Source organism: Malaclemys terrapin, chromosome 1, assembly GCF_027887155.1.
Source record: "Malaclemys terrapin pileata isolate rMalTer1 chromosome 1, rMalTer1.hap1, whole genome shotgun sequence".
Classification (NCBI taxonomy): Eukaryota; Metazoa; Chordata; order Testudines; family Emydidae; genus Malaclemys; species Malaclemys terrapin.
The window spans coordinates 234,870,024-234,884,461 of NC_071505.1; the positions used below are offsets into that span (position 1 = coordinate 234,870,024).

General features: G+C 42.8%; 1 protein-coding gene and 1 long non-coding RNA gene across 4 annotated transcripts in view; one reads left to right on the forward strand and one right to left on the reverse strand.

Moving 5' to 3' along the window:
* Window positions 1-14,438, reverse strand: part of TSGA10 (testis specific 10) — a 57,653-nt gene that overhangs the window by 18,467 nt on the left and 24,748 nt on the right. For all 3 annotated transcript variants that reach the window (XM_054009569.1, XM_054009577.1, XM_054009562.1), the window contains 3 exons: window positions 12,651-12,766; window positions 8,266-8,420; window positions 154-209 (listed from right to left, as the gene is read on the reverse strand). In XM_054009569.1, the coding sequence (XP_053865544.1) occupies window positions 154-209; window positions 8,266-8,420; window positions 12,651-12,766 (327 nt within the window). The remainder of the gene's footprint in view (window positions 1-153; window positions 210-8,265; window positions 8,421-12,650; window positions 12,767-14,438) is intronic.
* Window positions 3,794-5,553, forward strand: LOC128826337 (uncharacterized). The gene is made up of 3 exons (XR_008442830.1): window positions 3,794-3,992; window positions 4,341-4,460; window positions 5,256-5,553. It is a non-coding gene; the product is annotated as an uncharacterized LOC128826337 (long non-coding RNA).

The window sequence follows — 14,438 nt, forward strand, 5'->3', positions numbered from 1 at the left end:
GTGCCCTGACGCATCACACAAAGGAAAAGCACGGGATCCACCATAATAGCATTGACCATTTGCCACACTAGGCTAACAAGGCAATATTTTCACAGATTTTATAGTAGTCAGACTAAAACCTCTATGACGCTGTAATTGGAATCTGAGACTTACTTTGATGATTTCTCCATCTCAGAAATGAGATCCCTCAAACCTGAAATGGTCTCTTCCTTGAAAAGAGATTAAAAAGTTCAGTAAACCTGTTTCTCCCCAGTTAATAAATGAAAAGGATTGAGCAAAATCAGAAATACTGCTTTTCTGGCTCAGTTAGCTCTTCAGTATTTCAGTGCTTTATGTAATTGTCTACATTGAAACTCATTCTGGTTTTGCAAAACTTCACCATACATTTTATAGAGAATCACTATGCCAATAGTATACAGTACTTTGACTTGGTCAAGACTTGTAAAAGTCTAATCACCTACTTGCCACTGGGGAATGGAGGAACCAATAATATTAACTTCTGCAGAATCTAAACTAACTTTTCTAAAAAAACAAAAAAAACAACAACAAAAAAACCACTTATATTTCCTCATCCTCCCTGGTTACAAAGATAATCTCCTGAATGTAAACCAAATGCTAGCAGACACAGTGATGTCTTCCTAAGACTGCTGACAATTAGCACTATCTTCTCATAGCTTTCCTATAGTGCAGCTAAATGAAAACTAACTAGAGTGTCAGCTTTTACTGCTGCCATTTAATTCTGCTAACAGCCCGGAAAGCAGGGATACCAACAATAATCAAATCAATTTCATTCTGCTGCAGAAAGAGGAGGCTTGGAAAGAGGACCCAAAACTGGATGGAGACACTTTCCCATATTGGAGCAAAACATGATGACCTTGCATGCTGATTCACTGGTACAAATTCATTGATGATTCAGGGGCCCCATTCTCTTCAAAGAGAAACAATTCTTAAATGAACAATTCTTTTTCATAAAGCTTTAATGTCAGGAAAATTGTTGCCTACGCTATTAGCTTATAGACCATTCTGCAAGGTACTGAACATCCTTAAAATGATTTAGTTAAAACTGGTGCAAATCCCTGTGTAGACAACTTTATTATACTTTAAGAGTGATTTATTTCAATTTAGGTTAAACTGATGCCAAATCAACTTAAACTAAACTGAACACTTCAAAACTGAAATAAGAGTGTCCACACAGAGGTCTGCACCAGTTTTAATTAAATCAGTTTAAATTCATACCTTAAATTAAACCAGTGCAATTTTCTCATATAGACAAGCCCTTAGGGTGCAAAGGATGTTGTTATTCAAAGCCAACTGCAATAAAAGAGGACAATGAAATTTTGGGCTGAATAAACAAAGGCACAATTCATGGGAGAGGGAGGAAATAGACCCTTTCTATATGGCTCTGGCATAAACAAAGCAGGAATAAAGTGTTCAGTTAGTCAATCCCCTCTTTTTGCGGGGAGGGATAGCTCAGTGGTTTGAGCATTGGCCTGCTAAACCCAGGGTTGTGAGTTCAATCCTTAAGGGGGCCACTTAGGGATCTGGGGCAAAATCAGTACTTGGTCCTGCTAGTGAAGGCAGGGGGTGGGACTCGGTGACCTTTCAGGGTCCCTTCCAGTTCTGAGATAGGTATATCTCCATATATTTAAGTGTCCAGAACTGGAGGGAGTTTAGAAGAGAGCAATAAAATGATCATGGTGCTGGAAAGAGTTAGAAGAAAAGTTTAAAAAAAAAAAAAGAGATAAATATGTAATACTTGGTTACATAAAATTGACGGTATGTGATTGTAGTTCAGACATACTCATGTGAGCTTTACCTGAGACTAGCATTGCTAAAAGTAACAGTGTAGAGGTGGTATGGGTTTCATTGCCCCACCTGGAAGAGAGGTTATTCACCTTCTGCAATAACTGAGGTTCTTTGAGATGTGAGTCCCTATGGGTGCTCCACTTTAGGTGATTGTGCACCCTGCACCTATAGTTGGAGAATTTCGACAGCAACACCTGGCTGGGCCACACATACGCTCTCCCTGTCTCGCGCCTGCAACGGCAATTAACTAGTGCTGTGCAGCTCCCCCACCCAGTTCTTTCTCTATTGCAGAGGACTTACTTACAACTCTGAAGTAGAGGGGAGGGTAGTGGAGCATCTTGAAGAACCTCAGTTATTGCACTATGTAAGCAATCCTCTTTCCCCGCCCTCCTGAGTGGGGTCCCTGTGGGTGCTCCATTTTAGGTGACTGTAGAGCAGTGCCCCTCAGGGGAAAGGAGGGGCTTCGGAGTTAGGTCTGAATGGACAATAAGACCATGTGGAGTGTGTTCTAACACATGAGGGGGGTTTATAGGTCATGTTGTTGGTAACAGAGCTGAATGCAATCTGAAATCCATCCTGAAAGTCTGTGCTTAGAGATGGGTTTGCCTTTGGAGCGGTCCATGGTGGAGAGGAACAATCTAGGAGTTTTCCTGAACAATCTGATCCATTCAAGATAAAGGACTAGCACCCTTCTGACGTCCAGGGCATGGAAAATTGCTTCTTGCCTGTCCTTGTGAGGTTTAGGGAAGAACGTGGGAAGATAGATAGGTTGATTGATGTGGAAGGAAGAAGGGACTTTTGGCAAAAATTGGGGGTGAGGTCACTGACCTTGTTTTTGGAAAAAACTGTATAGGATGGTTCAGCCATAAGAGCACCAATTTCTCCCACATCTCGCAGACATGATGGCAACTAGGAAGGCCACCTTCAAGGAAAGATGTAGAAGAGAACACGTGGCCAAAGGTTCGAATGGGGCAATTGTGAGAGATCGAAGCACTAAAAAGTCAGGTCCTATGGGGGCACTGGGGCTCTGGATAGAGGTTGCATACTCCCTGGAGGAATCTTTTGGTAATTGGGTGAGCAAAGACTGAAATGCTGTCCACTTTGTCATGGAATGTTGTAATGGCTTCCAGATACACCCGCAGTGAAATCATTAAAAGGCCGGCTTTCTTAAGGTAGAGCATGTAGTCCAGGACCACTGGTATGGTAGAGGTGGTGGTGCTGATGTGTTTATTTAGGCACCACATGTGGAATCTCTTCTGTTTGTGGAGGTACGCAGCCAGTGTAGTGGGCCTTCTGCTGTTTAGCAGAATGTCTTTAATGTCCTCAGAACAAGTTGTCTCCTCACCCTGGAATCATTGAGGAGCCAGGCTGTGAGATGGAGTAACCCCAGGTTTGGAAGCAGAGTCTGACCCCTGTCCTGAGAGAGGACATTTGGAAGAAGCAGGAAGAGACGTGGGGGGCATGACGACATCTGTTTCAGGTATGGGTACCAGGTTTGTCTGGGCCATGCTGGTGCTATCAGGATGACTTTGGCTTGATCGATTCTGATCTTGTGCAGGACCCTGGAAGGCAATGGGGTGGGAGGAAAAGCATACAGGAGGGGTGCGTGCCATGAAATGAAAAAATGCATTGCCGCTGGATCCTGATCCCAGTCCCACTCTGAAGGAAAAAGCTGGACATTTGTTGAGTTTTTCTGGCAAACAGGTCTATTGCGGGTAACTCCCATAATTGAAATATGACTGGATCACGCAGGTGTTGATTTCCCACTTGTGGTCGTTCGAGAACCTTTGACTTAATGCGTCGGCCATCATATTCTAAGACCGAGGCAGGGAGGTGGTTGATATGGTGACATTGTGTTGTATGCACCATGTCCAGAATTTTATGGCCTCCGTACATAGGAAGTGGGATCTTGCTCCTCCCCGTTTATGTGGAACGTGCAGGTTACATTGTCCATCATGATCTGTATGTTTTTGTCTTTGATCAGAGGCATGGAGTGTGCACAGGCATTGTGAACTGCGCATAGTTCCAGTACATTGCTGTGGAGTGTTGATTTGGAAAGAGACCATCTTCTCTGTACTGTGAGCTTGCGTAGGTGGGCACCCCCACCCCAGCAGAGAGGCATCCGTTGTGATTATCAATTCGGGAGGAGGCTGAAGGAGAGGGACACCTGTGTAGATGTTGTGCGGGTGAGTCCAGCATTGTAGCGAGTCCTTGACCTTCATAGGCATAATTTGAATAAAATTCGGAGTGTGTTTGTGTGCCATAAACACTGTCTTGAGCCAACTCTGCAAGCAGTGCATGTGCAGCCTAGCATGTTTCACCATGTATGTGGTCACCACCATGTGACCTAGTAGCTGAAGACCAGTCCTGGCCACTATCCTTGGGCTGTGCACTGAGGTATTGATGAGGTTCATTAGAGTGGTGAATCTCTGAAAAGGTAATGATGCGGATGTTTCTAGAGAATTTAGGTGCACAATGATTAAGTCCAGTTTCTGGACTGGCATTAATGTGGACTTTTGGATATTTATTTGTAGACCTAGACTGGTGAAGAGCGACATTGTCTGGTGTATGGCTGCGACGGCTTCTGCCCAAGTGTGAGCCTTGATTAGACAGTCATCTAAGTACTGGTATATCATGACCCCGTGCTTGCGAAGGTGAGTTGCTGCCACAGAAAGGACTTTAGAAAATGCTGAAGGAGCCGTGGAGGATAGTACTGTATATTGGAAATGGTCCTGTCCCAGTACAAACCGAAGAAATTTCCTGTGTGTAGGGCGTATAGTAATGTAAAAATATGCATCTTGCAGGCTGCAAACCAATCCCTTTGCTCCAGTGCTGGAACGATTGTAGCTAACGTAACCATCCTGAATTGTTGTGTTCTGACAAATTTATTTAGCTTCCTGAGATTGAAGACGGATCTCCATCCTCCAGACTTCTTTCAGATTAAAAAATAATGGGAATAGAAGCCCTTCCCTCTGATGTACCGGAACTGGCTCTAGCGTGCCCATTTGTAGGAGATGCTCCACTTCCTGTCTCAGGAGGGACTCATAATAGGGGTCCCTGAAGGAGGACGGGGAGGCAGGGTGGGTAGAAGAGATGAAGAGGAACTGGATGGCATAGCCAGGCTTGATGATTTCCAGTACACATCTGTTGGAGGTGATGGTTCACCACTTTGGTTAGAACGGTGGTAGACAATTGATAAAGGGATGGTTGGTGGGAGGTAGTGTTGGCAGCAAAAGTTGGGGGAGGTCTGGCAAGCCCTTGACCAAACCTTCAAATCTGCTGTTTAGAGGTTGATTGTTAAGCTGTGGTGGCTTGGGAGGAGCTTAGTTTGCGTCTGGGTGGTCTCTGTCTGTGCCTCTGGTTATCGTATTGTCTCGGTTGCTGTGTGTATGGGGCCTGTCTGGGGTGCTGTGATGTAGAATACCTGCCTCGTTTGCATTTTGTTGCAGGTGTACAGATGCCAGGAGACTTGATCGTGGCCCTCAAATCTTTCAACGAATGGAGCAACTTGTCGGCAAACAGTTTTGGACCCTCGACAGAAGGTTCTCCACAGTGGCTTGGACCTCCCTAGGGAAGTCTGACAGATGAAGTCAAGAGGCTTGGTGCATTACTATGGCGGTGGCAATGGTCCTTGCTGCTGTGTCAGCAAAGTCCAAAAGAGGGTTGGAGGGCAGTTCTAGCTAAGAGATGGCTCTCAGAAATGAACAATGTAAACTACTCTTTTGTCATCTAGTATGTAGTCAATAAAGTCAGAAAATTTGGAATAGTTTATATGGTCATACTTCGCCATAAGGGCTTCATAATTGGCAATCCAGAAGTGGTGTTGCTGATTAATACTCCTTGCGACCAATTAAGTCCAGTCTTTTCCACACTTTATCATAAGGGGTGGTTCTAGAGTAATGCTCTTTGCCCCATTCGCTAACTGCATTGATTGCCAATGAATTTGTCTGAGGGTGTATGAATAGAAATTCCATCTCTTTTGAAGGGATGTAATATTTTTTGTCCACTCTCTTACATGTGGCCGGGATGGTAGCAAGGGTCTGCCAGATATTTGCAGTGCGTTCCATGATTGCTGAGTTAATCGAAAGGGCAATCTTGGAGGAGGCGGACATGTGGAGTATGTCCAAGAGCTCATGGATGTGACTCTGAGACCTCCTCTAGGGTTATCTGGAGCATCGTCGCTATTCTTTTGAAGAGCTCCTGGAAATTCCTGAAATCATCTCCATCAGTAGGCGTAAGGCGCATAATAGTCTCATCTGGTGAGAATGAAGTGCAGGTGGTAGGAGCTGCCTCCTGAGCTAAAACTTCTTCCGTCTCCTCAAGGCTCTGTTCGGGAGGGGCAGCTGGTGGCACTGTGGATCTTGGTGAAGAGTGCCTATGTACCTCATAGTGCCACTTAGGGGTTTGGGGTAAAACTGTCTATAAGCTGCCCCTGGGTCCCAGAATGCCCATTGAGGTGGTAAGGGCATAGGTGGGGGCCCCAAGGGGTGACCATACCACCCTTGCAATTCAGACCCTGGCGGAGGCTTAGGACACTCCTGATGAGCGGACTGAACTCTGCCTTGCATAGGTGAAGAGTGTTGGGAGGAGAAAGCCTCCCCTTCCTCATCTTCATCCTCCTCACTAGAGAAAGGAGAAGCGGCTCTAGCTGGCGGAGTGAGCAGTAGTGAAAGTACCGAAGAAGTATCGGAACGGAAGAGAGGTGATTTCGGTACCGGGGCAATTTTCAGATCCTTCAGAGCAAGGAACTGTTGAGGCTGTGGTACTATTTGAGGTACCTGTGTGAAAAGTGGTACAGAGAATAGGGGACCTTATGGTACGGGTAGGAAAGGAGCGGACAGACAGTGTGGCAATGTGTGGTGCAGTGTCTGTGCTGTTCAACATAGGGCCAGCAGGTGGTGCTGTTGCCTTTTGTACTGCAGCGTTGCTCCATACCAAGCACTTTTTCTGCGCTGCCTGTGCGGAATGGAGAAGGTGGTCTTCTACCTGCCCTCCTTCTTAGATCCTGCCCGCTTAGGGTCTGCGGCTGTGATGGTACCACCAGTACCGGAGGTCCTTGCTGACTCAAAGGTACTAAGCTGCGGGGTGGTTGGTACCGATCTAGCGGACAGAAGCAGGGAACGTTCCCTCTTTGATGTGGTCTTGGTAGGGTTTGTTAGTTCTCCTCTTTCCAAGTACTTTAGGAGACAGGTCCCTTTCTTGTGGTGTGGAGGAGAGGGGTCTGTTGGAAGCCGCCTATGGTGATAGGGCGGCAGGAGAAGTTTGTTAACTCGGGCCTGAGGCGGGACAGAGGGACTTCTCCAATAGGATAAATTTCAGTTTAAGGTCCCTCGCTTTCCTAGTCCATGTCTTAAGATTGTGGACTGGCAATGGGTGGACTTCTGGGGCACATGAGTTTCCCCCAGGCACCGAACACATTGCAAGCATCTGTCAGAAAGCAGAATTGCCTCACAACAGGAGAGGCAATGTTTAAAGCCAAGTGACCCTGGCATTCTGAGGAAATTAATGTGCCTTAAGGGGACGAAAGAAAAAAAAGTTTGATTTTTTTTTAAAATGGGGAGAAAAAGAAATAAAAGGTTCTTAACCAACTAACCTAACTGCACTAAACTACTTGACTAAACTAAATCTGAGGTAAAGTGAGTACACACGCTACTGGAGCTCCGACTCAGACCACAGGAGATTGAGAAGGAACGGGGGCGGGGGAGGAGCCAAACATCACTAGTTAATTGCCGCTGCAGGTGTGAGGCGGGGAGAGCACGTGTGTGGCCCAGCCAGGTAGTGCGGTCGAAATTCTCTGACTAGAGTCGCAGGGCGCACAATCACCTAAAGTCGAGCAACCACAGGGTGAAGAATTCTGGGTACCTACTTGCATTGCTGACACATCTACACTGCTAGCATGGGTATATCTACCTGGGTTGCAATCACACTTTGAACTGCAGTAAAGACACACCCAAAGAGGAGATGTTGAATGCTTGAGCCCTGTGAAGGGCCCATTTGTACTACAAACTAGAAATATACGGTAACCATTTCAAGGGATAACGAAGTGTAACTACATCATCAATTTGGTTGTATGTTACATAAATGGGCCCTAGAAGAGAAAATAAAGTCTGAATTTCAAGAAAAAGTTTCTGAATGTGAAACTTATTAGCCTGTTAGTCTGCTTTACCCAAGGAAAGTGGTGAAAATCCCATCTCTTGGCATTTTTAAAATTAGACTGTACAAAACACTAAGAATGGGGAGCTCAACACTGGCCTAACTCAGTTGCTATTGAAGTCAATGGGAGCTTTTTATGGACTTTAATGGGAGCAGAATTTAGCTAACACTGAGCACTTTTGAGGATCCCATTGATGAGGTGGGCGGTCCTAAAGGGTACTTTGCATATATAACTATTATGAAAAATAGTTTTAAAACTAATGAATCAATAATAAATTATATAGAAATGTACATGCAAGAACATACTTTCATTGCCAGCGTTTCTTGAAAGGAAGAAATTTTCTCATTTTTTTCATCCACACATTCTTGTAAAGAGTCCTTTTCTGTATCCAGCTCAGCAATAGTTTCTTTGAGAATATGGACTTCTTGTTGTTGTGCAAGATTTTGTTTTGAAAAGTTATCTGCACATATAATCATAAAGGCCTTATTTTTATTAACTCAATTTAAAATAATTATTTTCCATTTCTCATAGCTTGATACACTTCTAAACCACAAGAAAACACAACTAAGGCCAAGAACCAGCAAAGCACTGAAGCATGATGATAGGGACAGAAATAGTCCCACTAATGTCAATGGGACACCAATGTATACCCCAAATTAAGAAACACGGTAAAAAAACTAAAAAAGAGCCACCGTGGCTTAACAACCATGTAAAAGAAGCAGTAAGAGAGAAAAAGCCTTCCTTTAAAAAGTGGAAGTCAAATCCTAGCGAGGAAAATAGAAAGGAGCATAAACACTGCCAAATTAAGTGTAAAAATGTAATAAGAAAAGCCAAAGAGGAGTTTGAAGAATGGCTAGCCAAAAACTCAAAAGGTAATAACAAAATGTTTTTTAAGTACATCAGAAGCAGGAAGCCTGCTAAACAACCAGTGGGGCCCCTCAATGCTAGAGATAAAAAAGGAGCGCTTAAAGACAATAAAGTCATTGCGGAGAAACTAAATGAATTCTTTGCTTCAGTCTTCACGGCTGAGGATGTTAGGGAGATTCCCAAACCTGAGCCAGCTTTTGTAGGTGACAAATCTGAGGAACTGTCACAGACTGAAGTGTCACGAGAGGTGGTTTTGGAATTAATTGATAAACTTAACATTAACAAGTCACCGGGAGCAGATGGCATTCATCCAAGAGTTCTGAAAGAACTCAAATGTGAAATTGCGGAACTATTAACTAGGGTTTGTAACCTGTCCTTTAAATCAGCTTCTGTACCCAACGACTGGAAGATAGCTAATGTAACACCAATATTTAAAAAGGGCTCTAGAGGTGATCCCGGCAATTACAGACCGGTAAGTTTAACGTCGGTACCGAGCAAATTAGTTGAAATAATAGTAAAGAATAAAATTGTCAGACATATAGAACATAAATTGTTGGGCAAAAGTCAACATGGTTTCTCTAAAGGAAGGAGGTTGTGAAGGCTAGGACTATAACAGCGTTTAAAAGAGAACTGGATAAATTCATGGAGGTTAAGTCCATTAATGGCTATTAGCCAGGATGGGTAAGGAATGGTGTCCCTAGACTGTTTGTCAGAGGGTGGAGATGGATGGCAGGAGAGAGATCACTTGATCATTACCTGTTAGGTTCACTCCCTCTGGGGCACCTGGCATTGGCCACTGTCGGTAGACAGGATACTGGGCTAGATGGACCTTTGGTGTGACCCAGTACGGCCGTTATTATGGACTACTCGCATGCTTAAAGCCTGTGCTTGAGTGCTTTGCTGGATCAGGGCCTAAGCTACTAAAGACTCAATGCAAATTTACCTCTTTTTAGGGTGTTTTTTTAATCGTAAATATTAAGACAATAATTATAACTCCTCAATAATGTAAATTGAAGTGCCTAGGAAATAGGTTTAAAACAACAGAGCAAAATGGAGTGCAAATTACAATATGTAAAGCTGGGTATTATTAAACTTCCTTGTCCATGCGCAAAACATTGGTCTTCTCTATTATGTTAAGAGAAAGGCATTTACTTAAGACAGAAAGATCTATAAATGCTAATTATAAACCAAAAAAGGACACTGAGTATTCCACACAAGAGTATTCATAATGAGTAACTAAAGAAAATTAACAAATTAATAATAAAATGTCATGTAAATACTGCAAGACACTTTTAGTAGGCTGTAACTGAATTATATGACACTAAGGGTAAGTCTACACTGCAGATGGGAGCATGCGTCCCAGCAGATAGACAAATGCTACTCAAATTAGTCTCTAAAAATAGCAGTGTGGCCACGGCAGCATGGGCTAGCTGCCCAAATACAACCACACCAGACCCCTTGGGTATGTACTCAGGTGGCTAGCCCAAACCACCTCCTGTGCTACTGGGTCCACACTACTATTTTTAGCGTGCTAACTAGAGCAGAGCTAGCATGTGTCTCTCTATTAGTTCCGGGAAGCACGCTCACAGCTGCAGTGCAGCTACACATACATATGTACTCTATGTAAAGCAAACATAGATCATGCTCTATCTATAACTTGTGAGAAATTATCAAAAGTATTAGTAGTTACTAAATAACTAATGAAATGTTTGTGACACAATGAATGCCTACATGCATATGTATTACACACAAGGCAACTAAATTAAAAAGAAAAGTATTGAGGCTGCAAAGTCAAGCACTCAATACTCCTGGGGGAATTCTGCACCAAAAAATGCAAAATTCTGCACATTTTATTTGTCAAAATAATGCAATATAATCACATCGGTTCCACTTATTTTGGTAATTTATTTAAATTACCATACAGAAAAAAAATCACAATAACTGTTCAGCATTTCCTAAACACATGAAAGTCAAGTTACAAATACTTGGTAACCAAGATCCTCAATTCCAGTTATAATCCTGAATTTTCATTTAAATTACATTACTTTTATTTTGATGTTCTGTAAAGTAGAATGTCACTTAAAATTGCTCAGACTTCCACACAAGAGAGTCGTACAGTTTTGCTAATCATTGTCCTGCATTTTTTTAAATGGATAAGTAAAATAGATCCTGAGCTGTAATCTAACCCAATTGTGCCTCTCTGGCAAAGGAAAAAAAGCAAGAAAGCACTTTGACCTTCCTAGCTGAGAATTACATTACTGTCATCTAAAATAAGTCTCCTTTACACCACTCTGGCAAGGTAAAGGAGCTTTAATTGATTAAGAATGGGAACATTAGCAGCAGAGGTGAAAGTAAGCCTGTCCGGTCCGGTATGGCGTACCGGCAAGAGCCAGTACACCGTGCTGGACTGGACCGGCTTCCCCAGACTGGCGATTTAAAGGGCCCGGGGCTCCTTGCAGTGGCTGGAGCCCCGGGCCCTTTAAATCGCCACCGGAGCCCTGGGTTAGCAGCAGTAGGGCTCTGGCAGTGATTTAAAGGGCCCGGGGCTCCGACTGCTGTGGGGACCCCCAGGTATTTAAAGGCCCTGCCTCTTCCGGTTGAGGCTACACCCCTGCTCAGGACTCCGGAATACTGGTAAGTCCTTTAAGTTACTTTCACCCCTGATTAGCAGCCTGCCTGTTTAGTTGTTACATTTTTGCTCTGCCTGAGGGACAGAGCTTGCTTCACACAGCCCTATGTCTCCAAGCCCAGGATGCAGCAACAGCAACGAGAGGGACACAGTGAATCTCTCTCATCCATTCGCACGCAGACAGGTGCTCAGCCCCACCCCCTTAACGTCTCTCCATGGACGCATGCCCAGCATCCCTCCTCTCCCCTGCGCTGATCTGCTCTCTGCTGCCAGCTGCTCCCAGCAGACGTGCCTGGGCTGCTGCGGAAGGGGCGAGTATTCCCCACAGATTTCTTTGCTGTCCCATTTTTCTGCAGGGGAGCCAAGAAATGAATTCTGCACCCCCGCAAGGCGCAGAATTCCCCCAGAAGTAACTCAAAAGTTATGACAGACCAGAATTAAGGTTGCCTGTGCTACTTTAGTTCAGTCTCCTTATGCATACATATTATCATACATCATTAGTTATATTATTACAGTTTTTCCCTTGCCTCATTCAGTGTACAGAATAAGGGGTGCTCACTCAGTGAGCTGCTATTCAGTATTTGTTTTCTCCTTATTGAACGACATGTGCTCCCAAGACAGAATTACTGCATACTATTCATACTCTGGTTTGAAGAAACTGTTATTAATTTCCTCCTTAGTTTTTCTATGGCGCTCATCACTACAGTATTCGAGTGCTTCAAACATTAATTTATTTTTACAACACCCTATCTCAGCACCTTGCAGGATTGGGAGCTACAGTTTGTTAAGCAAATATTACTGATGAGCCCAAACAAATCAAATGGGTAACAAAACTTATTGTTCAACTAATAGTATGAGTAGTTTATCAGGAATAACTTTATTGATAACCATCTTAATTATGCTGGTCTGAGATAGGGAGAAAACTCCTTCTAAAAACAGAAAATAAGTTATTTGCTTTTTGTTGATGAAAGTAAGAAAAAAATTTTTTGATGTACCCATATGCTTTCCAATAGCCATAAAATATAAAACTATTTTAATATTGAATTTCTCGTGACAAATTAATTGTTTTGCCTTTGTACTACTTGAACACTTAAAATAAAATGGTTGATTAAACATTACGTTTTTATATTTCGTGGAAGTAGTGAGGAAGAGAAAGCAATACTACCATTAATTTTAACTAAATATCTAACTCACCAATTTTTTCATCCAAAACCATAATTTTCTCCTGGGTAAGTTGTAATTCATATTTTTTTTTAGCAAGATGTCGCTGCGTCTCTGAAAGACTCTGTTCTGTCTTTTCATTTAATAAGCTGTAGAAGTATTAAGAGTGACAGCTTTAATGCAAACATATATTAATATGGCTTTTCTCACATTCTGTAATGTCACCACAACTGCCAAAGTTAAGTAAATCAGCATTTCTTGAGATATTTCAAGTAATCTCTGATATTGCACCAACATTTATCTTAGTCTATCTTTAATTATGAACGCTGGTCTATTCCTGTGAAGAATCCCACAGAATTAGAGGTGTTTTGAGAGACTGAACAGCTCAAAGGATTAGAATAAGATAAAAAAAGCTTTTAATCAACTATAAGCTCTGATTAGAAAATGCCTAAGACTGGGATGGGCAAAGTTACAAACTGTTATAAATCATGACTGAAGTGCACTGATAGAGCTAGATCAGGGATAGGCAACCTGCGGCACGTGAGCTGATTTTCAGTGGCACTCACACTGCCCGGGTCCTGGCCACCGGTCCGGGGGGCTCTGCATTTTAATTTAATTTTAAATTAAGCTTCTTAAACATTTTAAAAACCTTATTTACTTTACATACAACAATAATTTAGTTCTATATTATAGATTTATAGAAAGAGACCTTCTAAAAATATTAAAATGTATGACTGGCATGCGAAACCTTAAATTAGAGTGCATAAATGAAGACTCAGCACACCACTTCTGAAAGGTTGCCAACCCCGGAGTTAGATAGTGAAGCTTATACCTGCTCATACTGTGCTTTGGAACTGAAAAGAGCTATTAGTGCTACTTTGAAGGTATAACAAGAACAATCTTAAAAGTAATTGAAATTAAGATAAAGAACACCGATTTTTTTTTTATGGTGCTCATGAAGCTGAGAGACTAACAGGAAGTAGCAGTAACTTTAGAGCAGGGTTTCTCAAATGTTTTCATAATATTGGGCCACATCTTAAAAGAGAGAGAGTGTATCATGGGCCAGCCCCACTCGCATTCACAATTCTGTGGAGCAGCTCTCCTGTCCATCACAGATCTATTTGTAACAGTGCAACATTCACATAGCAACTACAGCAATTACTTGTTAGTAACAGTAGACATGTATCTGAAGTATGTTTAAGGGGAGTAGCTTTTTTACCGTCTTGGAAAAGAATCACAATATCTTTCCTTCCAATGTGTTCCCCTCTCTCCTGTACATGCTTCTGTGCCACCTTGTCCTCTTCTTCCCCAATTCTCTGCACATGCTTCCCTTTTGTTGATCTTTCTCCCTTGCCACCTGATTCCCCTCTTCCCTCCTGCACATGCTGCCTAACTTGCCTTCTTCCCTGTAGTCCTCTCCTGAGGGTGGCTCATGGCTCTTGTCCCACTAGTGGCTCTTAGTAGTGGCTAGAAGTTTCAGTCAGGCTGGTAGCTCCAGTCCTTGAAAGAAGCTCCAATATAATTTCCTCCTCTTGGAGCGCCTCTCAAGGACAGAGAGAGGGCAGCTTGAGGAGGCTGAAACCTGGCTATTACATGAAATGTAAGTTTGTTTCTGTATTTACTTCAATTTATAGAAGTAAAGAAAGGTCTTAAAGGAGTTACAAAACTTAAATATAAAATTAGCTGCTGACAATATCCAATAAAATGTAACTCTTAAACACTCCTAGAAAAATCCCTAACCCCACATAAACCTCAATCCCCATCAAATTTCACCTTTTGCAAAAGCCAGAGAAAATAGATATGCCTTGCAGCATGCTCTGA